This window comes from Camelus dromedarius, chromosome 3 (assembly GCF_036321535.1).
Source record: "Camelus dromedarius isolate mCamDro1 chromosome 3, mCamDro1.pat, whole genome shotgun sequence".
Lineage (NCBI taxonomy): Eukaryota > Metazoa > Chordata > Mammalia > Artiodactyla > Camelidae > Camelus > Camelus dromedarius.
The window spans coordinates 36,159,467-36,186,580 of NC_087438.1; the positions used below are offsets into that span (position 1 = coordinate 36,159,467).

At 39.9% G+C, this 27,114-nt stretch overlaps 1 protein-coding gene across 1 annotated transcript in view; it reads left to right on the top strand.

Annotated features, from left to right (window-relative positions):
• Positions 1–8,248: 8,248 nt before the first annotated feature.
• IL31RA (interleukin 31 receptor A) overlaps positions 8,249–27,114 on the top strand; it is a 45,882-nt gene continuing 27,016 nt past the window's right edge. Inside the window, exons 1-4 of the mRNA XM_031445313.2 lie at positions 8,249–8,325; positions 16,099–16,216; positions 19,182–19,354; positions 23,582–23,733. Coding sequence (XP_031301173.1) covers positions 8,271–8,325; positions 16,099–16,216; positions 19,182–19,354; positions 23,582–23,733 — 498 coding nt within the window. The 5' untranslated portion in view covers positions 8,249–8,270. The remainder of the gene's footprint in view (positions 8,326–16,098; positions 16,217–19,181; positions 19,355–23,581; positions 23,734–27,114) is intronic.

Genomic DNA, 27,114 nt, shown 5'->3' on the forward strand with positions numbered 1-27,114 from the left:
TGGGATCATTTTTTCTAATGACTAGAAAGCTTACATTCCTTGTTCAGGGCCTCCTCTTCTGCTAAATTAGTAATCAGAAAAGGCTTCATGGAATCGGAGCCTTTGTGGAGATTTGGGGGTTTGAGGTATCTTTCTTCAAGGCTGTGGTGAGGTCTGATGGTTGCCCTGTTACAGAGCACAGTTGACCCCTGAACAACAAGGGTTTGAACTATGTGGGTCCACTTATACATGGATCTTTTTCAATAGTGAATATTATAGTACTAACCACTCATGGTTAGTTAAACCCAAGGATGTGGAATCTTGAATAGGGAGGAATCATGTACATGAAAGGAAGTTGTATGAGTGGATTTTTGACTGTGTGGAAAGCTGGTGTCCCTAACCCCCCACTGTTCAAGGGTCAACTGTATACATATGGCTCCAGCAACAGGAAACTTCATCAATTTCCTCTTGTGGACTGTACCAGATGAACACCGACAACTTTTGTCTTTTTTACCCAACAATGTTTTACTGTCTGAGGTGACATCTCCTTTCTATTCTCAGTCTCCTTTCATGTAAGATACAATTAGTTGAATAGATTCCTGCAACTAAATGGCAATGATGATTTTGCAGATCCAACTCTCTGAGTTTGTACCCAGGCTTCGTTGGCTGGAGTTTGGAGTGAACTCAAGCTCTTCAGTTGCTCTTTAGCTCATACATTCTTGATTTACTGCCACAGTTAACTAGGAGCATGACTTTGTGCACAGATTTTGCTAGTTGAACTCTCAACTGAACTTATTTCTAAGTGCCTGGGAGGCACTTCCCATTTGTTTGCATTTACTACCAACAAGCAATCACGTGAGGTGGTTCTCTGGTGTGTGAGGGGAAATGGAAAAGGCATTGGAGGACAGTCAGGCATTAGATTAAGGAGCATCATCATCCTCACAATGCTTGTTGTCTTTCCCCAGTCGTCAGTTTATACCTCTCCTTGGACGCTCTGTGCTCTCCTAGCACTATGATAATCACAGCGCTTGCCAGGTGATATTTGCTGTCACTGTCCATGCTCCTGTCTCTGCAAGTAGATCAGTGGTTCTCAACCCTTTTTTTTTTCTACTACAATTTTTCCAGCTCTGTCTCTGGGTATAATTTAGTACTGTTGCTTTTTTTAAGGCTTAAAATGTACAAATAATAGGTGACAATTCTCATTGTAAAGGACTCAAACAATAGTTAAAATTAATTAAAATATTTTATATATATGAATATTTAATATTGATAAGATTTTTTAAAAAGCAAAGTCCTGTGTTGGAATAACTATTTTAGCTTTAACATCCATAATTATTCATTTATTCAATTATGGAGACTGTCAGCATCATATCTTTTATAGAGTCTTCATGGCTGGGCCTCCTTCCCTTTCCAATATGCTTTTAGAACTTGTAAAGTCATGTCTTCTGGCTAAGAATTGGAGAAAATTAAGACAACATTATGAATAGTTAGACATTAAAAATGCTATTTATGTTACAATTAGTGTTTAAAGAACGTATTTATTCTTCATTGAAAAAATAAAAATTTTTCCCTTTAAGCTTTGTACTCATTTAAATCAAAGTGGTTATTTTTTGAGAGACTACTTACTGCTCTTAAATTACAGGCATTAACTATTGCTGTTACATAACCAGTGTCTTACTGTTTCATGGTGGTATTTTTATTATTATGGATCCAAATTCTCATTGTGAAGGAAAAATGGGGCTGGTCTAACAAGATAACTCACAAGTCTAGGGATGTGAAGGAGAGGCTGGGCTGGGCTAACAAGATAACTCACAAATCTAAATATTGGAATACTGATCTGAATTCTGCTGGACTAACTTGTAAATCTAGGTTAATTAGTGTTGGTTTGCTGTTCATGTTTTTTTGCTAGCCAGCTGGGTTTTCAAAGATATATATCTGGCTTTGGAATGTTGGTTTCCGCCTCCCTGCCTCCACTTTTATGATAATGATGCTGCTAAAGCTGTTCCATGCCTATTGGCCAGATACCCCAAGCTTGTACTTCACCCTATAAAACCTCATGCACACGTCTTGGAGGTGCTCAGAGCTTCGGAGCAGAAGCCCCTCTGAGCCCGCCGGCTTAATACATCTGAGTACTCCAACCCTCTGAGTGGTGCTTGTTTCTTGGCTGGCCTGTTGTTTCCGTAACATTTCTGGAGGCCCCAGCGAGATACAACCACGCCGGCCCCTTGAGTCACTGGACTGGTGGCGCCGCCCAATGGTATTCTGGGTTCTCCTTCGTGACGGCAACTCGGACCCCGAGGTGGCTGGGCTATAACCAGAGCCATACTCCGTGGAGGGACGGACAGACTCACCAGGTGGCCGTCCGGACAAGGTAGGAACCCCCAGGAGGAATCAGGTCCTGTCCCATTGGACAGAGAGGAGGCTGATCCCCTCCTACAGGAAACAGGATATTGGTATTGGTGGGAGGACTGTTGTTAACCTCTGTGTGTGTGTGTGTGTGTGTGAGTGAATGAGTGGCCTGTGAAGCATGCCATCAGGCTCGAGTTTGTAGCTCCATGGCATTCTGCTATGGAGTTTGAGTGAGTCCCAACCTGCGGTTCTGTGGTGACCTCACACGGCTCAGGGCGGTATCAGTTCCTCAGGGTCCCGATCGGAGTCAGTGGCTTATACTGACCTGCCAAAGCTAAGAGGCACCTTCGTCCCTGTGAGGGGAGCGGCCAGGTGGAAGCAACGAAAACTATCCCTTGTCTTGTCTGCGACACCGGCACAGGGTGGCTACACTGGGAGGGAAAAGGACATAGACAGTCAATGAGTCAATGCCCCTGTGCCCTCAGAGGCTAGGACGCTATTTCTTTGAGAAAATCTCCTACCTGATTCTATCACAGAACACCCGAGACTTATTGTTCCCCTACTGAACTGACCCAAGTAGTGCCCCTTTTGCCTAGCCTCAGATCCCCAGGACTTAAGTTTAGAAACGAATTCGTTCAGGACTGGGCTCACCTGGCCTTGGAGGTCCCTTTTCTAGTCCATTTGTTTTACCATCCGCCGTCAGTCCCATGCCCCCGATACGTTAGTTCATGATATAGAGAGGATTTAATGAAGAAAGCCCGTGGAGCTGCTTGAGGTCTTGAGCTCCAGAGACATCAGCTGTGACTTGAACCCAGACTCCCTGACCAAATTAGCCTTCAAACAACTCACAGACCCAGCAAGAGAGCAGTCTCTCTGGGAACTCCGGTGTTTTGAGGAGTGAAAAAAGAAAAGATATAAAGGCTACCTTCCCAAACATCTAAAAAGAATGGGAGGCTCTAAGTCAAAACCCACCACTCTAGACTGCATGATTAAGAATTTCAAAAAGGGGTTCTCAGGAGACTGGAATTTGAATGACCCCTGGCAGGCTCTGCTCTTTGTGCGAGCTTGAATGGCCGGCCTTTGGAGTCGGGTGGCCCTCAGGAGGAACTCTGGACCTAGCAAGAGTGCGAGCAGTCTATCAAATAATCATTGGAACCCCAGGCCACCCAGATCAATTCCCCTACATTGACTCCTGGCTGAATATCACCCAGACTCTACCCCCATGGATTCGGTTCTGCTCAAATGGACCTGGACAATGCAAGATACTAGCAGCTCAGCCGGTCCAGGCCAAAAAGGACAGATAAAAAAAAATGAGCCTATTTTCCAGGGAGACACAGAGGACAAAATGTGCCTGCCCCCCTGTATGCCCCCGGGGCACCAACACATCCCCAACCTGAGGACCCAGAGGCAGAGCCCAGCCCCCAGCCTGAGCCGGTAGGAAGGAGACTCCGGTCAGCACAAGCCGGGAAGCCAGCACCACTAGCCCTCCAAATGCCACTGCGGGAGACAAAAGGGCCACAACGAGTTGGGGAAAATGAGACTGTTCAGCCCAGGCACCCCGTACTCTGCTACCAACCCTTTAGCACCACAGCCCTTCTCAATTGTCACCATCATACTCCTTCCTACTCTGAAAAGCTGCCCAGCAACAGCAGCAGCAGCAGCTCCCACAGCTCTGGCACCACCTCCACCTCGGCCGCCGCCGCCTCCATGGCAACTATTGGGGAGCGCTGGCCCCTGCCCAGTCCCGAAGCGATGCTAGGATAGTAATAGGGCTCTGTCGCGAAGACATGCGAATGTTTGGTCTCTGTCCAGCCCACGATGATTTCTACTTGGTGGTATGTGACGATTGTAATCAGGCTGTCAAGCCGCAGGCTATGATTGACCTCGTAGAGTCTATCTTCCATTCTCACTGCCACCTGGGAAGATGTCCGCCAGCTGCTTCTGACTCTTTTCAATACGGAGGAGAGGAGAAGCATTCTCACTGAAGCACGAAAATGGCTGCAGGGTCGAGCCCCTGGGGACACAATGGATGTTGAGGGGTGGGCCATGACACTTGCCCCTGACACCAGACCAGATTGGGACTTTAACACCCAAGAAGGAAGAGAAGCACTGCGTGAGTACTGGGAAGCCATCCTACAAGGGCTAAGAGCGGGAGCCAAGAAGCCAACTAACATGTCTGAAACGACCATGGTGACCCAGAGGCCAGACCCCCACTGACTTCTATGAGAGACTATGTGAAGCATTCCGAGTCTACACTCCTTTTGATCCTGAGGCCCAAGAAAACCAGCGGATGGTCAACGCTGCCTTCATAGCCCAATCATACCCAGATATACGCTGGAAACTCCAAAAACTGGATGGATTTGCAGGGATGAACGCTACACAGCTGCTGGAAGTAGCAAACAAAGTTTTTGTAAACCGAGAACGGGAAGCCCAATGAGAAGCTGACCAGCAAATGAAGCAGAAAGCCGCACTCCTTGCAGCAGCCCTGAGGAAAACAACTTCAGCCAGAATCCTGCACCACCCCGGAAGAGGGGACCCCAACCATGGATGCCCCTGGGCTGAGACCAGTGCGCATACTGCCAGGAGACAGGACACTGGAAGAACGAGTGCCCAAAACAGAAAGGATGGAAAGAGAGCACCCCCCAAAAGGCCTACTTATCAGCTGGAGCCACGAGCCAGTAATCACATCGGACTGGCTGGGGTTGACTCAGAATAGGAGAGACCAGGCTCCCTGCCCCTGGGCCCCCGGAAACCCAAGGTCAAGATGTTTATAGGGGGCCAACCAATGACTTTTCAACAACAACACGAAGCCACACATATGGGAAAAACGGCTTTGGAGGCCCTCTTAAAGCAATACTTCCTAGTTTCTCGTCTCCCTACTCTGTGCGCATCAGTCTCCCAGCACTGCTTGCTCTGTGCACAAAACAATCCAAAACAAGGGCTCACTGGGCCAATGGGAATACAACGATGAGGACTGGCTCCCTTTGAAGATTTAGAAGTGGACTTTACTGAACTTGGGCCCAGTAAGGGATATAAGTACCTGCTGGTTTTCGTCTGCACCTTCACAGAGTGGGTAGAAGCCTACCCCACCAGGACAGAGAAAGCAAGGGAAGTGACAAAGGCTCTCCTCAGGGATGTTATCCCTCGATTTGAAATGCCTACCTCCATCGGGTCTGACAATGGACCCACCTTCGTGGCAGAAGTTGTACAGCAAATGGCAAAGGCACTGAGCATCCGCTGGAACCTGCACACAGCATACCGGCCTCAAAGCTCAGGGAAGGTAGAACGAATGAACAGAACTCTAAAACAAATGATAGCTAAAATCAGCCAAGAAACCCAGCTCCCCTGGGTGGATATTTTACCCCTTGCTCTGCTGCGAATAAGATGCACCCCAAGATTTAATATTGGGTACTCTCCCTTTGAAATCCTCTATATGGGTGACCGCCACCTTTAGTCAGGATGAGAAATCCTACCCCAGAAACAGGAAATTTAGGGTTCCACCAACAACTTTTGGGACTAGGACAAGTACTACGAGAAGTTTGGGGTTGGGTGATAGAGAAAACCCCCATTTCATTAGGGGTCCAAGTGCATCCCCATAAACCAGGTGACCAGGTATAGGTGAAGGATTGGAAAAAGGAACCTCTCAAACCAACATGGAAGGGACCATATTTAGTGGTATTAACTACCCCTACAGCTGTTAAAGTTGCAGGAATCATCCCTTGGATCCATCACTCCAGGGTTAAGAGAGCGACTTCACCTCAGACAGAGGGTCCCTGGAAAATTGAGAGTGTCCCGGGAGACCCGCTCAAGATCAAGAGGGACCAGAAAAGGATCGACGAGCCCTGCTCTAGCCACACCCGGAAGCTGGCTAGTCAACGCATGGCCGAAGCTTGAGGAAAGCTCAACGCAGCTGTTAAACGTGTTTCTTTTGTGCTCCCTTGCCTCTTTCCTTGTTTGCTATACTAGTCTGCATACTAGCAGTGGGGCTAGCTATCACCACCCTACCTGACTGAAACATAGGCCATAGAATCCTGATAGCTATTTTATACCTTGTTCTGCAAAATCAGATTGACTCTCTGGCCGAGGTGGTCTTACAAAACAAGAGAGGTCTGGACCTACTCACGGCCAAAGAGGGGGGACTATGCCTCTTCCTAAACGAAGAGTGCTGTTTTTATGCCAATCAATCAGAAATTGTCAGAGAGATGGTTCAAGAGTTACAAGACCAAGTGAAAAAGAGAAAACATATTTTAGATAAGAGCCAATGGACAGGCCCCCGGGGCTGGACCTCCTGGCTGGAACTGTTCATAGATCCCTTGCTCCTAGTTTTTGCAGTTCTGCTGTTTGGGCCCTGTGTCCTAAACTTCCTGACCCACTTTGTCAGTGAGCGGATAGAGGCTATAAAACTTCAGATGTTAGCCTCCAATTACGAGCCCCTGCACAAGATAAGTGATGATGCTTACTCCAACTAGGGTTGTGAAAGCATCAAGAGGGGGGAATGTGAAGGAAAAACCGGGCTGGTCTAACAAGATAACTCACAAGTCTAGGGATGTGAAGGAGAGGCTAGGCTGGGCTAACAAGATAACTCACAAATCTAAATATTGGAATACTGATCTGAGTTCTGCTGGACTAACTTGTAAATCTAGGCTAATTAGTGTTGGTTTGCTGTTCATGTTTTTTTTGCTAGCCAGCTGGATTTTCAAAGATATATATCTGGCTTTGGAATGTTGGTTTCCGCCTCCCTGCCTCCACTTTTGTGATAATGATGCTGCTAAAGCTGTTCCATGCCTATTGGCTGAATACCCCAAGCTTGTACTTCACCCTATAAAACCTCATGCGCACGTCTTGGAAGTGCTCAGAGCTTCGGAGCAGAAGCCCCTCTGAGCCCGCCGGCGTAATACATCTGAGTACTCCAACCGTCCGAGTGGTGCTTGTTTCTTGGCTGGTCTGTCGTTTCCATAACATCGTTCTGCTTTATTGCCTTAGGCATTTTTAATTAGTTAGGTATTTTAACTGGTTTGTATCTGAGAAAATGTTATACTTGTTGTTTTGTCCAGAAATACTGCATGTGAATTTTTCTAAAATGATTTATTTTGTTGAGAGCTCTCCTATTTTTTTCCTATAATGATCTATCTGTCAGCTGAAAATGTAGTATCACTTATTTTTCCTGAAAGTGAGGTATCACTTCTTTTACATTTGCTTTATTCTTACACTATCTCACCATCTCATCTGGGATGAAGATAAGGAGCCAGCAGTCTTTTTATTCTAATTAATTTCACAAACAATAGTGAATGTCTATCATGTACCAGACACTCCTTTCAACACTAAGTCTTCATAGAGAAATAAGAGAAGCCAGCAGGTAAACTCCTTAATGCCATGCTGTGTGACGCGTGCTACAGCACAGATGATAAGGAGGGTGGGTGGGGCACAGGGGAGGACTGGCTGGCTGCGTCCACCTGGGAGCTCAGGGAAGCTGTTTAGAGAAGGTTGGTTTTTAGCTGAGTCTGTAAGAATGGATTCATTTATCAGGAATAAGGAGGAAAGGACATTCTAGGCTGAAGGAACCACATGGACAAAGCATGGAGAGGTGAAATAGTATGGTGCTTTTGGGAAATTAACTGAGGCAGAGGCTTGAGGACAGTACTGTTTTCTGGAGTATATTCTTGGTGGCTGGTATACCTTTCATAGTAGAATACATTGTGGACAAAATAAAATGTTGACTGGGGTTATTGGGGGTAATTATGAAGGGATCTATGTGATGATGGCCAAATAAATAAAACAAAATAAATATAATATAAAATAAATAAAATTAAATACTTTTCCTCAAAATTCCCACAACTGTTTGTCACTGGAAGTAGAGTTGTTGAAGAGACAGAATGCAAACTAACTGCTGACTGATGGTATTTTCAGTTCTCTTCTCAGCCTCCCTGCGTTAACCCAGGACCATGTGGGCCTGGGCACTGTGGATGCTCCCTCTACTCTGCAAATCTGGCCTGGCAGGTAGGTCAGCCTGTGCCCTTTTGTGGATTATGTGATTCTTTTTGCCTTCTTTGGATAAGAATTATGAACTTGAGAGCAAAGGGACGCCTGGACATGGGCACACATAAATGGACAATTGGGGATTTGTGACGTCCCTGAATTTGTGTGTGTGCATGTTGATATGTACTTATGTGTGTGCAGATTTGGCAGGATGGTCTACCATATTTTCAAAAGGAGATACAAACCCCCAAAAGTTCAGGATTCACTGTCTTACAGTAATGGTAGGTACTTATCTTGATAGTTTTTGTGTCAAATGCAGCGGTGTCATATAAAATACACACAATAATACATACAATTTTCACACTATTTGCCATAAATTCTAAGAATATAAAGGGAAATGATGAAACAATGTATTTCTACAATGGTCCAACTCAAAACTATGAGCATAATACCCATATAATACCTTGCAGATCTGAAATATATTACTTTGATCACACATTATGTTTAAAAAAAATTAAGACCAGAGAAAAAGAAGTGGGGATTGGGCCCTGGGAAGGTTGAAAAAGTATGTAGTATACCTACTAGTCTTCTCAGGCTGAAATAACAAAGTATCACAGATTGAGGGGCTTAAACAACAGGAATTTATTTTCTCACAGTTCAGGAGGTTAGAAGTCCAAGATCAAGGTGCCTGCAGAGTTGATTTCCTCTGACATCTCTCTCTTTGGCTTGCAGATGGCCAGCTTCCTGCTGCCTCTCCACATGGTCATCTCTCTGTGTGTCTTAATCTCCTCTTGTTATAAGGACACCAGTCAGATTGGATTAGGGCCTAAACTAACAGCCTCGTTTTAACTAATGCCTCCTTAAAGGCCCTATCTCTAAACAGTCACCTTCCGAGGTACTGAGAGTTAGGACTTCAACATTTGAATTTGGGGGGAGAAACACAATTCAGCCCATAACATGTAGTAACCAGGGGTCACCCAGAGGGCAGTTGTCATCCAGAGATAATGAGAATGTCTTCCAGACATATGTCCTGGCATGGCCTGCCTTGTAGCTCCCTGGGGTCACACCTGTGGCACTCTGGGGCTTTGTAGACAATACGAGGAGGTAGGCCTGTGTCTCCCCACCTCATTCAGTTACTCCTGGCCACCTCAGAAATCAACAGTTGCTCCCAGTTATCCAATTTAGAGTTCTATTTATGAGCATCATGATACCTTTCCCCTCAACTTGTCTTTTCCTATCTTCTATCTCTGTCTTCTCTTCTTAACACCCTTTACTCACACCATTTCCTACCTAACTGTCCCCAGTTTCTACGTTACTTCCTATAGACTCTTTCCCTTGGTCTCAGATTTGCCTTTCTTCTACTTCAAAACATTTAAAAAATACTAATTTTTCAACAACACGAAAGTGATACGAGCATAGAGGGAAGAAAAGAGATGGAAAATATCTTTTTTATTTTGAAAAATATTCCTTTTGCATGAGGGAGATTCTCTGATAAGCAAGAACATTCTCCCAGTCTTTCTTAGAAGAAAGCTATGAATGTATCTCCTTATTTCAAAAATAGAGGCACTAGTTATTTATAGAAATGTAGTCATATTGTTATGTCTTTTTTTTTTTAAGATGTGGGAGAAGGATAGATGTGTGTGAGGGTCAAATCTAGCTTTCAGTTGTCCATTTAAAAAAAACATTTTTCTTTTCAAATAATTTTAGATTTACACAAAAATTGTGAAGATAGTACAGAGAGTTCTTACATACCCCTTGTCTAGTTTCCCCTGTTGTTAATATCTTATAGTACCATTTTTGCCAAAACTAAGAAACTGATATTGGCACATGACTGTTGACTAAATTCCAGACTTTACTTGGATTTTACTAGTTTTTTCCTTAATGTTCTCTTTCTGTTCCAGGATCTAATTCAGGGTAGCAAATCGCATTGAATTGTCACTTCTGGTCTGTGACAGTTTTTTAGTCTTTTCTTATTTTTTATGACTTTGATAGTCTTGAGGAATACTGGCCAGTACTCCTGGGGTTTTGTAAAAAATAGAGCAGAGGTGAAATGCCCTTCATTGCTCTATCACAATTTTATATATATATATATATATTTGTGACAGTCTTCTGATGAAGAGTTGATATTCTAGTTAGAAGTCAAACAAGACTTAAAATAGGCACATTGGTTGCCAGCAAGTAGAAAGACAGGACAAGAGACATGAGCTCTGCCAGCCATGGCAGCTCTAGTACGTGCATCAAGGCATGTGTGGGATCCACACCAGATAACTGAGGCTAGAAATGGTAATCATAAGTAAAGCAAGAAAGTGTAAGTGAAGCCTAGTATTGTTTGTAGATTTGTTTCCTTTTTTATTCCCATTCCTCCTTGACTCCCTGATTTGTGATACAACAAATCTAAAATGACCTGAGATACATATGCAGAATTAGAATGTCATGAGAACACACAAGAAGAGGGAAAACTACTGTTAAAGTGAATTCCTCCCTAAGTCTTAGTATCCTGGGTTTTTAGAGCAGGCTATCTATATTTTAGATTAGTCAGGAAACATTGTTTATGCTGCAAAAATAAACAAGCCTAAATCTTTGTGTCTAAGACAACAATCTCTACCTGTCTATCACAGGTCAGCAGGGACCCAGGCTGATGGAGGCTCTACCATTCTAAAATTCCCACCATCTCAACATGGATTTATAAATCATGTAGGGGCTGAGGGAGGGAGAAAGGAGAATCAGAGAATCATGCACTAGCATGTAAATGCTTCTCTCACATCAATGGCCAAAGAAAGTCATATGGTCATGCCTAATTTCAAGGGGGCAAGGAAGTAAAATCTTCCCATGTTTCTAGGAAGGGGGAATATTGATGAGCACTGAAAATATTGCTGGGAATTCATTTTATTTATCACCCATCTATTCTGTAATACCTGCGTAGGGAATCAGAATATGCCACCCCAAAATATACCACTTTGGCATAAGGATTATTTTGGTCTTGGAGGTAAATGAGAATCAATAGATGCAGAAAGAAAGACTTTCTGCAGCTTCCTTTATCTGTCTAAAAGCCTAAACTCCTGAAAAAAATGAGGACTGCCATAAATCTTCTCTCCCAAGAGTTTTATAGTCATGAAGAAGACAGAAAGTCAGTGCCAGGATGGATCTGCATACACAAGCCTTGCTCTATAAGTCCCCACATATATTTTACCTTTCCACAGCTTGCCACCCTTCAAAGCCTAAATTCCTTTTTCTTTATCTTGTCACTTCTCTACAAATTTATTGGGTTTTTGTTAAGATGCTGTCTAAGCCCAAGTTTTAACCACCCCTTTGAGTTTTTCTTCATTGAGATTTCTCCTACATGATGTGCACTGCATGCATTAACATACTGTTTACCCTTATTAATCTGTCTTTTTTCAATTCAGTTTTCCAGGTGTCCAACTAGAGAACCTAGAAGGGTAGAAGGAAAAATAATATAGCTCCACAAAAGAGCTCAGGTGGGGTAGAAAACAATTTCTCTTCTTCTGATACCTTGTGACACTAATGGTTCTGGAAACCAGACATTTGACTCTCTTCTGGCTTAGGGCTTTTATGTAGATTAATCAGTGCTGCGGAAGGAGCTAAGGAGAGGTATTCAAGGAAGAATAGTAAAGACCAGGGTTCACTGAGGTTTGATGGGAGTCTGTATTTGGATCCATGAAAATCTATTTTTACTTTGATTTTTTGTGGGGCTGGCTTTGATTCAGCCAGTGCAAGGTAGAGTGAGAATGAAGAAGGAAATAAAATAAAATATGACTATAGGGTCCATAATGAGACTTTTCTGGGGAGACAGGGAAAGGCATCTCATTTCATTTTCCAACAAATGATCAACCCTAAAATCCTGCTGAGAAGTTTATGTGAGGGGCATTATTGAAATGGAGGTTGGAGGCAGGCTAATATTGGACAACTATTTGTAAGGAACTTGGCCAAAGGACTAAAGACAGACCCATGTGTACACACAGACGCACAGCCAAAGTCCCTGAGCCAGGGAGTACGTCGGCCAGTATGAAAGTCATTCCTCTGGGAACACTGTTGGCTGACAATTGTAGGATTTTGCATGTTCCCCTGGCAGTTGTGAAGTGTGGAATCTGTAAATTTTCTGCTTGCTGACTCAAGGAATCCTCAGGAGAGTTTCAAGCTATGTGGGCTGCTTGAGAAATGCATTACTGGTCTAGCTTCTAATCTCCACATAATATGCGGTATTATTTGCTTCAGGTCCAGTTAACGTTGGTCTTTGTAAGCATTTGGACTTGGAGATCACCAGCTTTGTCATGGCTTTCAGCATGCAAGTAGCATAGATAGAAAGTCTTTGACTTAACTGTTGACTGATGGGTGCTGTCAGGATTAGATTCGTGTACAGGACTGAGGAAGGAAGCTTCTCAGGAAAAAGCTGGAAATGTTGGCACAAAATGAAGGCACCTTGCTCTCCCTCACTCTTAATTGTCATTCCCTGGGGCTCCTTTACCTATGTGGACAATGCTCGTTTCATAGACCATATATATATTTTAACTGAAGTAGAGTTAGTTTACAGTGTTGTATTAGTTTCTGGTGTACAGCACAGTGGCTCGAGTTATACATATATGTGTGTGTATATATATTTCTTTTCAAACTTTTTTTCAGTACAAGTTACTACAAGGTATTAAATATACTTCCCATTGCTATACAGTAGGGCCTTGTTGTCTATTTTATATATAGTATTTAGTATCTACAAATCCTGAACTCCCAATTTATGCCTCCCTCCAAAACCCTCCATAACCATAAGCTTGTTCTCTATGTCTATGAGTCTGTTTCTGTTCATTTGTGTCATTTGTTTAGATTCCACATATAATTAATATCACCTGGTATTTTTCTTTCTTTCTTTGGCTTACTTCACTTAGTATGATGATCTCCAGGTCCATCCGTGTTGCTGCAAATGGCATTATTTTATTATTTTTTATGGCTGATTAATATTTCATTGTATATGTATATACCACAACTTCTTTAGCCAATCATTTGTTGATGGACATTTAGGTTGCTTCCATGAGTTGGCGATTGTAAATAGTGCTGCTATGAACTTTGGGATGCATGTATCTTTTCAAATTAGAGTCTCCTTTGGATATATGCCCAGGAGTGGGATTGGTGAATTATATGGTAAATCTATTTTTAGTTTTTTAAGGACTCTCCATACTATTTTCCATAAAGGCTACACCAAACTACATTCCCACCAACAGTGTAAGAGGGTTCCCTTTTCTCCACACCCTCTCCAGCATTCATCGTTTGTAGACTTTTTAATAATGGCCATTCTGACTGGTGTGAAGTGAAACCTCATTGTAGTTTTGATTTGCATTCATAGACCAAATATATTAATGAATATATAAATCCCAAAGTCCTAAACCTGAACAAAACAGTGAATGCCACCTGCCCTGGAGCACTTTACTACTGCCTTCCTGTTAGAATGTATTACCTCTGGCAGTGGGGAGGATATAGCTCAAGTGGTAGAGTTCATGCTTAGGTTCATCCTGGGTTCAATCCCCAGTGCCTCCTCCAAGTAGAAATAAATAAACCAGATTACCTCCCCCTCATAAAACAAACAAACAAACAAAGCAGGATATGTATTACCTCTGACAGAGTTGAAATGCATACAGTATTAGTCAGATGTGCAGAGAAAATTATAACATCCTTATTTTCTATGATTAGGCTAATCAATTTCAAAAGTCCCCACTCCCTTGGAAAGCCATGCAAGGCTAAGGAAGGGGATAGGGTGGGTAGCACTTATGTTTGTTACTACTGTGTCAGTTTCTTCTGATTTACAGCGTCTTTCAGCTAATTCAGTCTCCCTGGTGTAAGTGTGCACTTAACCAGAGTTTCTGCCTTTACCCTGATCCTCCTTAAGGTGGTATTTGGGTATATGAACAAGGTTTATGTCACTTCAGAGTCTTGGGCAAGGGCTCCGAAATCCATGTGAGTAAGACCTTGTGTTGCTATCTGTTCTTCTCTGGACTGTCTGCTGTGGTCTCATCCCTCCTCTGCTGTTTGCTGTGGGGCAGCTGGCTTTGCCTGGGCTTTGGGGCATCATGCTGGCACCTACTCCAGAAGTTCATGCCCCAGTCCTTTGCCTGTGGTCTGGACGTCCCCCTGTGCACAGAAATCTCTTCACCCGAATCCCAGGCCTGGGCCAGCCCTGCACGTCTACACCCACACCCGCCCCCTTACCCTGAGACACTGGGGACTTCTGGATCCCTGCATGGTACACTGTACCTGTCTAGAGCTTACCTGAACAGCTGGCCCAGCCCGCCCTCTGCCAGTGCAATGTTAGAACTTCTACGTTATGCTGAAACAGGCTTCATCTAGACTTGTCACCTCCCCCAGGCTGTGCCTGGCAAAGTAGGCACCAGTCCAGATGACTTCGGTTCATCAGACTCATCTGCACATTTGTACTGCTCCACCGAGAACACTGACATCTGAGCGCTTTGCTCTGTCTTACTTCCACCCCTGTCCCAATATTTTATTTGCTAGAAGTGATGGACTTTTTCTTACTTCTTGCCTGGTAGGGATTTCCCTCATAGAAGCACTAGAGATTTGCTTTGTTACGTAAAGGTAACTTAAGAAGTTGCCTTTCTTTCTCAAAAATGCCTGCTTCTTAAGAATATGGTCTTACCAGTGGCTCAGAAAGAAGTTAGTTGGAGCCTCAGAGCTGAACATTGCCCTTAGCTTAAAATAGTCCTTAGTTCTTAATTGTGTGTATGTGAGCGTGTGTGCATGTGTACGATGAGCCCCTTGGTCATCTGGTGAAGCCTATGGACCACCTCTCAAAGTAATATTTGTAAATTCATAAATAAGACACACAGGGTTACAAAGGTTCCCTAATATACTGAAATGACATTATTAAAATATTTTAGAAACAAGTTTGTGATGTAGTAATATCTATGTGCTTATTTAGTAACACATTAAATAAGAAGACCTAATAATTAGTTTGGTAACAGTGACGATAGTATTTGATATTTCCAGGTATTACAACAACAGAAATATAATATGAAAATAGCTGTCACTTTTAATGGTGACAAAGTCACAAGTAGTGATATTACTATGGGTTGTTAGACCCCATTCACAATGGAAGGAAATTGTAAATTTCAGCAATATGTTAGTGAAAAATAAAGACGAAAAAATTTTCCCCACTTAAATTCATGCACTCCTGCATTCCTATCTTGGGCACCTTGAGGGTCTAGATCCCAGTTCTAGGTGGTAATGTCTGCTCTTTCTATGAAGGGATGGATGTTATTGGGTGGGGAACTACAAGGAGCAAGATTTTGAAGACATGAAAATACAGCTGAAGATTTTTCAGAAATTTTCTCTATTATACAATCTTTTGAGGAAAATTATTGATACATAGGGTTGAAGTAGGGCATAGTTCAGCATTTTGCATTTTTCTCTGCCCTGCCACGTCATCCATTGCCCAGTTATCCAGAGTGGTTCTATCATTTGATGCTTTACTTAGTATTTCATTAGCACTTTCTGTTTGTCTAGTGTTTTAATATAGTTTTTGCTTCTCAAATGTTGCTTTGAGTAAAAATATATAAAAAGTATTTTTTAAAAAGTAGCAATCTAGGTTTTCAAAGGGAATAATTGAAGAGATGGAGTTAGATTCTCTCCATGGCCCTAATTAGGAGGACCTTTTATACCTAGTAACTAACCAAGAAATCCAGCTTTCAATCAGCCTGTTTTCCTCAAAATGTTCAGATGTTGGCAATATTTATCATGTACTGAAGTTACTGTGTTTGTATGTGTTTTTTTTTTTAGCTCTGCCAGCTAAGCCTGAAAACATTTCTTGTGTCTTATACTATATGAATAATTTTACTTGCACGTGGAGTCCAGAGAAAGAAGACAATTCTACATCATATATAGTTAGCAGAACTTAGTAAGTATGGGAGCTTGTGTGCTGTCAGTGGGAGTAAGGGGAGGAGGTAGAGGCTCCTGGTTCATTCATGACTCAAGTCACTTTTGAAGTAAAATGTTTCCTCAATTATAGCTTCTGGGTGACCATTATTTGCATCCAGTGGCTGGGGGGACATCCTTGCTGACAGGATCAACAACCAGAGAGGGCAGGGAGGTACAGCTGCATGGTGACCTCCTAGAGCTGCAGGGTTGGTGGAGATGAGTCACCAGTTGTAAGTACAGTGGGGAAATCTGCTTATATATTATATTTAAGTATAGTCCTCCTCTGTCCAGAATGTGTTATAAAATTGCTCATTCTTCGTGAATCCAGATATAGTAAATAGGGTTATAAACCAGAACTAAGCGCAGATTTACCTCAGTCTGCCACTAATTTCCTGTGTGACCCCTGAAAAACAGTATTCCACCAGGACAAGGATGCCCGTTTTTTGTTTTTTTTTTAAACTACATCAAGCATTGCTTTCTATTCTAATTCTATTCGAATAAAAATTATAATTTCTTAATTATAATTCTAAGCAAAAGCTAGATGTTTTAGTGTATATGGGCAGGGATTTTTTGAAAGTTAAAAAATGGCCCATTACATCCTTCATGGTCCCCCAGGAATAAGGAGACCTGTGCTGGGAACTATTGAAAGATGATCTGTATACCTTTTTCATTTCAAAAAGACAGTCTGTAGTTCCAAGCTTTTGTTTTGTTTTTAAATACCAGATCTCATGTGTATTCCTTTTTTTTCACTCCTTGGAAATTAGTAACTAGTATTATAAGAGAAGTTCACCTTGTGTTTTACAGTAGAAGAAAGGGGGAAAAAAGCAAACAATATTCCTTGTTGCACTGATATATCAATGAATATGTCAGAGAGGTGATTTAAACAGGCCAGCAAACTTTTTCTGCAAAGAGCCAGATAGTAAATATTCTAGGCTTAGAGGGATATGGGTCTCTGTCAAACTGTTCAGCCCTGCTGCTGTAGCAGGAAAGCTGCTATAGACAACATGTAAACCAGTGAACTCGACTGTTTTCCAATAAAACTTTATTTGTGAATCGTGGAATTTGAATTTCATATAATTTTCACATGCCACAAAATATTCTCCTTTTGCTTTTGGTCCCCTCCACAATCATTTAACAATTTAAAGCCTGTTCTTAGACTGTGGGCCATACAAGAAGAGGAGGTGGGCAGTATTTGACTTGCAGACTATAGTTTGCTGTCCTGACCCTGCTTTAGAAAATAAGAATGATAAAGGCCCAATAATCCATTGTCCAAATGACTTATCTTCTCCTAGACTTACTGGCTCTGGACCCAGTGCTGAATAGGAAATACCAATAGAATGAAAATCTGGAAACCTAGACAGATTTAGTCCTATTTTTCTGTTTTAAAGAGTCATTTTCCCCACTTGTATCACTCCCTGTGGATGGTCAGAATTATCACCAGCTGCTCACGAGAAGCAGGAAACCCCTGGGTGTCCTCAGGACCTGCATGCACAGCCCCCCTTGATGACCTCAGGACTGCATGTGTTTTTGTGAGCTTCTCACTGAGAATATCTCTTCCAGGCAGAATAGAAGGATTTCGTTGTGGGTGGTCGGCCCTGAGAGCAGGTTACAGTGGGTCAGTGGGATGAACACAAAGCCTACTGGTGCCTAAGAACAATAGGAATTGATTTTTCCTTGGGGAAGCAAAAGAGAAGTTGGGATGCCTTCACGGAGGTAGTAGTTTTTGAAATGGAGACTTGAAGGAGCTCTAGAGGTATAGAGAGAGGGAGAAAGGGTGTTTCTCAAAGGGTACAGCATGAATAAATGCAAAAAAATTCAACCATAGTAATAGTACTAATAACAAAAATAATAGTGTCTCCCATTTAGACTATGTGCCTGACATTTTAATGAATTAGCTCATTTCATCTTCATAACAATCCTATTTTACTGTTGTATTACTATTCGCGTTTTAGAGATGAGAAAACTAAGACACAGAGAGGTTAAGAAACTGGCCCAAGGCACAGGGTTAACAGGGGCAAAGCCAAAATTCAAACCTGGTCTGCTTCCAGAGCCTGTGCTCATAACCACAACACAACATTACCCTGGAGGCCTTTTTGTGCTTTGCTCCCTCACCCCCTGCACTTGTAAACCCTTGCAAGGTGGGCCTCCTTTTCTGTTCTCAGCCTACCTCATCTCCCACATAATCCCCAGAGCAATGTGGACTATAGCTGTACCCTCCCATCTGATTCCTACCCATATATACTTGTTTTCATTAAGTACAGCTTGATGAGGTTTAAATGATCTATCTAGGAAAATAATTTTAAAGAGTTTTCTGGGAACAATATATACCAATGGCAAAAAATTCAATCTGAAAAATATAAAGAGTGTAAAAAATCACCCAAAATCCCGCCACCAAAATAACAATTTTTAACATTTTGATGAAGACCTTTCCAAACATTTTTAAGAATAGTTATATAAATGTATAAATTTATATAAATGTGATCATTCTGTATATAATATGAATCCTTTTTTCCAGCAGCAATAGAGTACAGGCATCTTTCCATATTAATAAGTATAATTGTATTAACAACTATCATTATATTTCTATTTATGTGTCTACCATAGTTTATTTAACAAACCCTCTTTGATTTTTTAAAAAAATAACTTCTCAAGGCTAGAATCAGAGATTTTCAGGGGCCTATTAATTACTTCTTACCAACAGGAAATGCATTGTATGAGTGTAGCTTTTGATGGACTTATAGGGTTCCAAGAAGGTCTCCGTGGTAACTTTTATCTCTCCTTGGAGATGAGGAAAGAATTTGGAGAGATGGGCATCAAATTCTGGACTATATAATTTTCAAGAAAACCCTGAGTGAAACTAAAAAATACATGCTTAATACATTAAATATGGCTACGTTTCCAAACTGCTGTACTAAACTCATGTTGAATCACCTTTTCCTTTAAAGCGCTTATGGACGTAAAAGGGATACACGTAGTCCTCCAAGTGAAAATGGTACTTCATGCTCTTTTTTTCTTCCAAATATAACAAGACCAGATATTTATACCATTCAAGTGGAAGCTCGAAATGCAGATGGTGTCATTCAATCTGATATAACACGTTGGAATTTAGATACCGTAAGTAAGTGTCATTTGATATTCTTACATACTCTTTTATTAAAAGATACTCCTTTTTTTTTTTTTTTTAAGAGATATCTCTGGACTCAAAACCAGACTCAAAGCTCAAGGATATAATAGGTGTGTTACAGATATACAGAAAACCTGTCTTATTGAAGAAGGAAGAGAAAGAGGGAGGGAGAAAGGGGGGAAGGAAGGAAGGGAGAGAGGGAGGGAGGAAAGAAGGAAGGAACTGACCATATGAAAAAAAATGAAAAGAGACTTTTTGGTGGTTCCTGATTTCCTCTTGCAGTTTGTACCATAAATTATACTCAAAGAAACAGAGTGTTTCCCACTTAAAACATTATTCTCATGTAGGAAAAGAGAGTAAAACTCTTATTTTTAAAATGTCTAATTCTTACCTTTTAAATTCTTTTTCAAAATCTCATTTTCACTATATAATTTTTAAGTAGCAGCTTTTGTGAGATATAATTCACATGCAACAAGGTTCACCTTTTAAAAATGACAATTCAGTGTTTTTTAAAAATCATACAAAGTTGTGCAAACATTACCAATATCTAATTCCAGAACATTTTCATTACCCATCTAAAGAAACTTCATTCCCATTAACAGTCCCCCAGTCCCTTATTTCCACCTTCCCGTAATCTCTGCAACACCACAAATCTATTTTCTGTCTTTATGGATCTGCCTATTTTTGATATTTTATGTAAACGTCATGATACAGTATGTGGCCTTAGTATCTTATTCTTTCACTTAGCATAATGTTTTCAAGGTTCAATCCATGTTGTAGCATTTATGTATGTATACTTTGTTCCTTTTTATAACTGAATAATATTCCACTGTAGTGATATACCACATTTTGTTTAGCCATACATCAGTTGATGGACATTTAGGTTTTTTCCACTTTTTGGTTATTAGGGATACTGCTTTTATGAATATTGATGTACAAATTTTTGTGTGAACTTATGTTTCAATTCTTGACTTGAAAAGTGTTTCCTGGTCTTCTATTTTTTGAAAGAGTTTCTGAATTACAAGTGTTACCTTGTCTTTAAGCCTTTGATAGACTTCACCAGTGTAGATATCTGGGCCTAAGATTTTCTTTTTGTAAAGTGTTTGACCAGGGTTTCTTTTTAAAACATTTGTTAAGAACTCCCTCTGGAAGGCTTACCTCACATGGCAAACACTGGGTTTACCTCTTGAGGATGGACCTGGAAGGGGCAAGGTTATTCACTTTTTAAACATAAACCTTTATTATTATTATCTTTTCTTTCTTAAAATGAATATGTATTACTTTAGCAGTTAAAATTACTAAAAATAAATTGTGTCACAAAGATAACTAAAAAAGAAAAACACATAAAATCCAAAACTTCTATCCCTCTTTCAACTAGATATAGTAGATATTTAAATATTCTATAACTACCACTGATTAAAACTTAGAATGAGAAGGAATTTTGGTCTAAATTAGTAGAACACAGATTTGTAAAATTAATCTCTGAAGAAATTTTGTTTTTATAATGTATTATCTAGGACCTGGTAAAGTGTTGCTAAGTACTGAGATCTATCAAGAAAAAAAAAAAGATTAAGAAAACAATCCTACTTATAATAGCATCAAAAAGAATAAAATACTTAAGACTAAATTTAACCAAGGAGGTGAAAGATCTATACACTGAAACCTATAAATAAAAGAAATTGAAGAAGACAGAAATAAATGAAAGTATACTCTGTATTCATGGATTGGAAGAATTAATACTGTTAAAATGTCCATGTAACACAAAGCAATCTATGAATTCAATGCAATCCCTATCAAAATTCCAATGGCATTTTCCAAAGAAACAGAAAAAAAAAATTCTAAAATTGATATGGGACCACAAAAGACTCTGAATAGCCAAAGCAATTTTGAACAAGAAGAACCAATCTGGAGGCATCACACTACTTGATTTCAAAGTATACTACAAAGCTATAGTAATCAAAACAGTATGGTATTGGCATAAAACCAGACATAGACCAATGGAACTGACTAAAGAGCCCAGAAGTAAATACTGCATATATGATCATCTGATCTTCAACAAGGACACCAAGAATATAAAATGAGAAAAGGATAGTCTCTTCAATAAAGGGTGTTGGGAAAACTGGATATCCATATGCAAAAAAAAAAAAAAAAAAAGAAAAGAAAAGAAAAAAGAAATTGGACTCATATTTTACACCATACAGAAAAATCAACTAAAAATGTGTTAAAGATATAAACATAAGACCTGAAATCATAAAATTCCTAAAAGAAAACAGAGAAGAAGCTCCATGACATTTATCTTGGCAATAATTTTTTTTTGGATAAGACACTAAAAGTACAGGCAACAAAAGTGAAGATAAATAAGTGGGATTATATAAAACTGAAAAAAAACCTGTACAGCAAAAGACACAGTCAATAAATGATTCTGCACCCTGCAGAATGGGAGAAAATATTTGCAAATCATATATCTGATGAAGGGTCAATATCCAAAAAGAAATAAGAAACTCCTACCACTCAAAAGCAAAAAAAAAAAAAAAAAAAAAAAGCAAATAGTCCTATTTAAAAATAGTAAAAAGACCCAAATAGACGTTTCTCCAAAGAAGACATAGAGCATACAGATGGCCAACAGGTATGTGAAAAGGTGCTCAACATCACTAATCATCAGGGAAATGTAAATTAAAATCACAATCACTTCATACAATTTGAGTGACCATTATTTAAAAAGCCAAAAGATAAATGGTGAGGATGTGGAGAAAAGAGGACCCTGGTACCCCTGGTCAGAATGTAAATTGATACAACCATTATGGAAAACAGTATGGTGGTTCCTCAAAAAATTAAAAATATAAGTACCATATGATCCATCAAACCCACTTCTGGCATTTATCCAAAGGGAATTGAAATCCAGATCTCAAAGAGATACCTGAATTTCCATGTTCATTGGAATATTATTCACAATAGCTAAGATACAGAAACAACCTAAATGTCCACCAACAGATTCATGAATAAAGAAATTGTGATATATACATACACTGAAATTAGTGTAGCTTTTTTTGGAAAGCAAAATGACATTTCATGGGAAGCAGCCCTAAAAATGTTTATACACTTTTATTTAATTATTCTATCCTAGGGGATCTAAGGAACCCATCAGTGATGCAAAGAAGCAACTATTATCCATTTATTTATTCACTTCATAAATACCTGATACCTTCTAAGTGTCAAGTGTTAATTCTAGGCTTTGTGATCAAGACCCAGCTTCTATTCTCAGGGAGGTTTAACATGAAAAACTGGGAGCACTATGTGCAGTAATAGAGAAAGGGTCAAATAACTTGTTTGTTCATAAGCTAGAATATTATGAAGCTTTGAAAAAATCATGTTTTGAAGAATTTATAATGCAAGAGGATATTTCCTTACTTTGTAAATTTTTTAAAAATGACAAAAGCTTTATTTAGTATAATATCAATTTTATTTTAAAAATATACAAATTCTTGGGGGGAGGGCATAGCTCAAGTGGTAGAGTGCATACTTAGCATGCAGGAGGTCCTGGGTTCAATCCCTAGTACCTCCATTAAAAAAATAATGAAATAAATAGACTTAATTACCTCCCCCCCCAAAAAAAGTATACAAATTCTTGCATGGTAAAAAGCCTGGAAGTTCACCATAGTGCTAATAATGGTTATCTCTGGCTGATGGCAAAAGTTTTTCTTTATGTTCTTTCTATATTTAAAAAAATTTTGGAATGAGCATATGTTACTTTTATAACCAGAAAAGAAAACCCATTTTCAAAGAGAGATTTGGGTGAGAATGTTTGCAGTGTTCAGGCGAAATGACAAGCGCTTTCTACTGGGCACTCCTTCCTCCTAGGGATCAAAGAAAGAGAGGCTGAGGGGAGGAAAGGGGAGTGAAGGGGAACAGCCCGTTTTCTGGTCCTGTAGTCTCTTCATTTTACCTCCTTTATTCTCAACATAAGGTCTGACCCAGTCAGTAGAAGGCCGATATGCAGAAAAATCTTAGGAATATCTCCTCTCCTCATTAGACATTCTTTTCTTGTGAGGATGGGAGGTGGCAAGCATTCCTTTTGCATTAATGCTATTTGCATACAGCAAATCACAGAATATGTACTATAATTTTCTTCCTAGGTTTTTTTTTTTTCCAATTCTGGGTCAATGTTATTAGTACTTTCTGATCTTTTTGCAGATATGAGAACTGTGTGATTTTCATTTTCAGTTAAAACCGAGCCACCCAAGATTTCCAGTGTGAAACCAGTTTCGGGTGTTAAACGAATGGTTCAAATAAGATGGGTGAGGCCTGTATTGGCACCTAAGTCATCTAATTTTAAATACATACTTCGATTCAGAACAGTAAACAGTACCCACTGGGTAAGTTAAGCCATTAAAATGTTTCTATTATAGAGCCCAAATAAGAGAATTATTGACAACTTTTGTTGACTTGGAATCATTTTTTCCATTTTCTACGTTGAAAATAGAAGATAGACAATAGTCAATACCTTTCTTCCTGGTTTCCCATTTGGGCCTTTTAGATGGGAAATGGCCAAGGGACAAATGAAAAAAGTGAGAAGTTAACTTTTGCATTCCACCCTGGTTTGTGTCTAGCTTTGTTGGCTGCCAGAAATTCAGTGGCTTGGCCATTTCCTTTTCTTTTCTTTTTTTTTTTTTTTTTTGCCATTTCCTTTTTAATTTTTCTAATGTTTCATGAAATTGTGATGTATAACACATGTTTAGAAAAGTGAATAAAACATATTGCATTTAACCAATTATTATTAAATCAGTACTCATGTGAAAACCACTGAGGTAAAAATAGCACACCAGAGCCCCCATCTACCTTTTCCTGATGACACAGGCTTCCTGCCTTTAGAGCTAAGAATTACCCCAATTTTCATGGTAATTACTTCCCTACTTTTTATTATGGTTTTTACCATGTAAGCCTGCATTCCTGAACAACGTAGTTTGAGACATTATATAAAAGGAATCCATACATTTTGTATTTTCTTTATGTTTTGCTTCTTTCTCTATATATTGTTCTTTTAAGATCCATTCACGTTATACAGTGCTGGAGTTTGTACATTTTCATTGCAGTGTAGTATTCCTTGTATGAATGCAATAGAATCATGGCTTTAATTTGCATTTAACTCACTTTGAATGAGGCTGCATACCTTTCCATGTGTTTATTGGTCATTTAGAGTCCTTCTTGGTGAAGTGTTAATTTAAGCCTTTTGCATGTTTATTCTGTTGGATGATCTGCCTGATTTTAATTGACTTGTGGGAGTTCCTTCTATATTCTATTTGTGAGTCCTTTATTTTTTTTTATGTGTATTTAAATATCTCTTACCACATGGCTTGCCTTTTCACTCTCTTAAGTGGTAACTTTAGATAAACAGAACTTCTTAATTTTAATACTGTCAAATTTTATCAATCTTTTCCTTTAAGTTTAATGCCTTTTGTGTCTTAAGATATGTTTTCTTACCTTACCGTTCAGAGATAATTCTCATATATCTATCAATGCAGTCTGAAATTATATCAACTTTTTAAAATAACCAACTTACATTATTGATTCTTCATCAGCTCCTAGCCAATTAAATCAGTTAAATCTTTAAGACTCCCCCCACACACACATGAGATTTTCTAGTAAAAACATCTTCACTATCTTACAACTTGTTTGTTTTTAACCTAAAATTCTGCTGCTTTATTTATTCCTATTGAATTTCTTCATGTTGGTCTTATCCACCATTTCGGCCTCTTTAGAATCTTTATTCTATCACCCGAAACTTGTAGTTAACTTTCTACTTGCTAACTTTTCAATAAAACTTATAGTTAACTTATTACTTTATAACTTTTCAGTATCTTCAGATGTGATAACACTTACTTCTGTACTTTTATCTAATCTTCAATCAAAAAGAGTGACTATGTCAGAGCCCATCTGGAGGCATCAGCGTCTCCTTTGAGTGTGGTCATTTACTCAGGCGTCTTTGAATACAGTTAGTTATCACCAAAGTCATTCCACCTACTTTTTTTATCTTGCCCATGAGGCCATCACTAGACTTTTTCCTTTGCTGAAATACGTAGATACTGTCTATTGCATCCTCTGCTAGACCAGCACTCTTTTAGAAAAGAAAAATTAGTTAAGTTTCACTTGTCTTATATTCAAGGCAAGAGAAATGATGTTTACTCTTCCTCTCAGCTCCCTTTCTGTGCCAGCTCTGGATCCATCCTCCTAGGACTGACTATGTATAATACAAGACCCATGGATTTGTAGTTTCTGGAACCCAGAAGAGGACTCCTAAGCAGGGAAGTCCCCAGCACAGCATAAGCTCATTTCTTTTGTATCACATGTCATGGTCTCAGTGAGTCTGAGGAACCTCTGGAGTGATCTACTGGCTAGCAACCCTTGATTTCTTTTATTTATCTGGGACTTGAGTCCTGTGGCTGCTGGGATAAGATTCAACAAGAAAAACAAGCCAGGATCTATTCCCTCTGGAAAATTACTAAACCATGCCCAATACTAAGTGAGGGCAGCATATGCAAACTACCCCAACTCTAGCATTCTGTCACCTGCCTCTTTGGTAAATTCACCTACATCTGCCCTCATCTTTGCCTCCTTCCTTCCAATCCCTTGAAGGGAATATAACCTTCTTCTTTCTCTCCTTGAGAAAGTGCAAAGGGAGGAAAATGGAATGTGCAGCCTGTATCTCTCTCCTTTCAGCTTTCAAACACGACCAAGTCTACTCAGTTTTAAACCCAACTAAACCAACCCAACCTTCTGTGAATGATTCCCATCCCATTATCAGTGGAAAAAGGCCCAAATCCTTAACCCTCTAAAACCCAGCCCCTATTGACCTCTCCAACCTCATCTTACATCTTGCTCTGGCTTCTCTAGTAATCCTGAATTGCTAGGTTCCCTTGTGTCATGTCATTTCACTTGTTTGTGCTTCTGCTTAAAACATTCTCTGCTTTGTACCTCTACTCTTGCTGTGAATCTATTCATTTCTCAGAATTCGGGTCTGACATATTTCCTTTTGAGAGTCTGAGCTAGGTGCTCCTCCTCTGTCATTGCATGTAACAGTCATTTCAAGTCATCTTCCCCAGCATTAGACTATAAGTTTCTCAAACACAGAGACCTTGATTTTCATCTGTCTTCCCATTGCCTGGCACATGTGCTTAGTAAATGTTTGATTAAACTAAACCATATAAAAACTAATTCTGAAATCCCCAGTATGTCCATATAGCAAGATTTGTGTTTGTATATTGCTATAAGGGTTACAAAGTGCTTTTTTTAATCCTTGCAAATATCCTATAAATGAGGCATCACTATTTTTATTATTACAGATAAGTAAACTGCAATGTAGAGAGCTTAAATCACCTGTCCAAGATCTCAAGGTTTGTAAGTTGCAGACTTGAGCCCAGGTTTTCTGACTCCAAGTTCAGTCATTCATTTGACCATACTTTAGCCTGCAAACCGCCTTCCTGTGGCCCTAGTGTCAAGAATTTCCACCTTTATAATAAAATGGAACCATGTGAACACTCTACAAAAGGCTCTCAAGACTGTTTTAAGGGTTTGATTCAGGCTCTGCTCCAAAATTTCTGACTTATCTCTTAAGATATAAACACTTTGAATAAGCTAGGATTTGGCACAAGTATTGATTATTAGAAACAAACCTGATAAAGTTAGTGTTTTGGTCTGAGACTATTTCTTGTGTTGAGTTGGGGAAGTTTTAGGTTTAAGCCTGTATATGGAGGATCAAT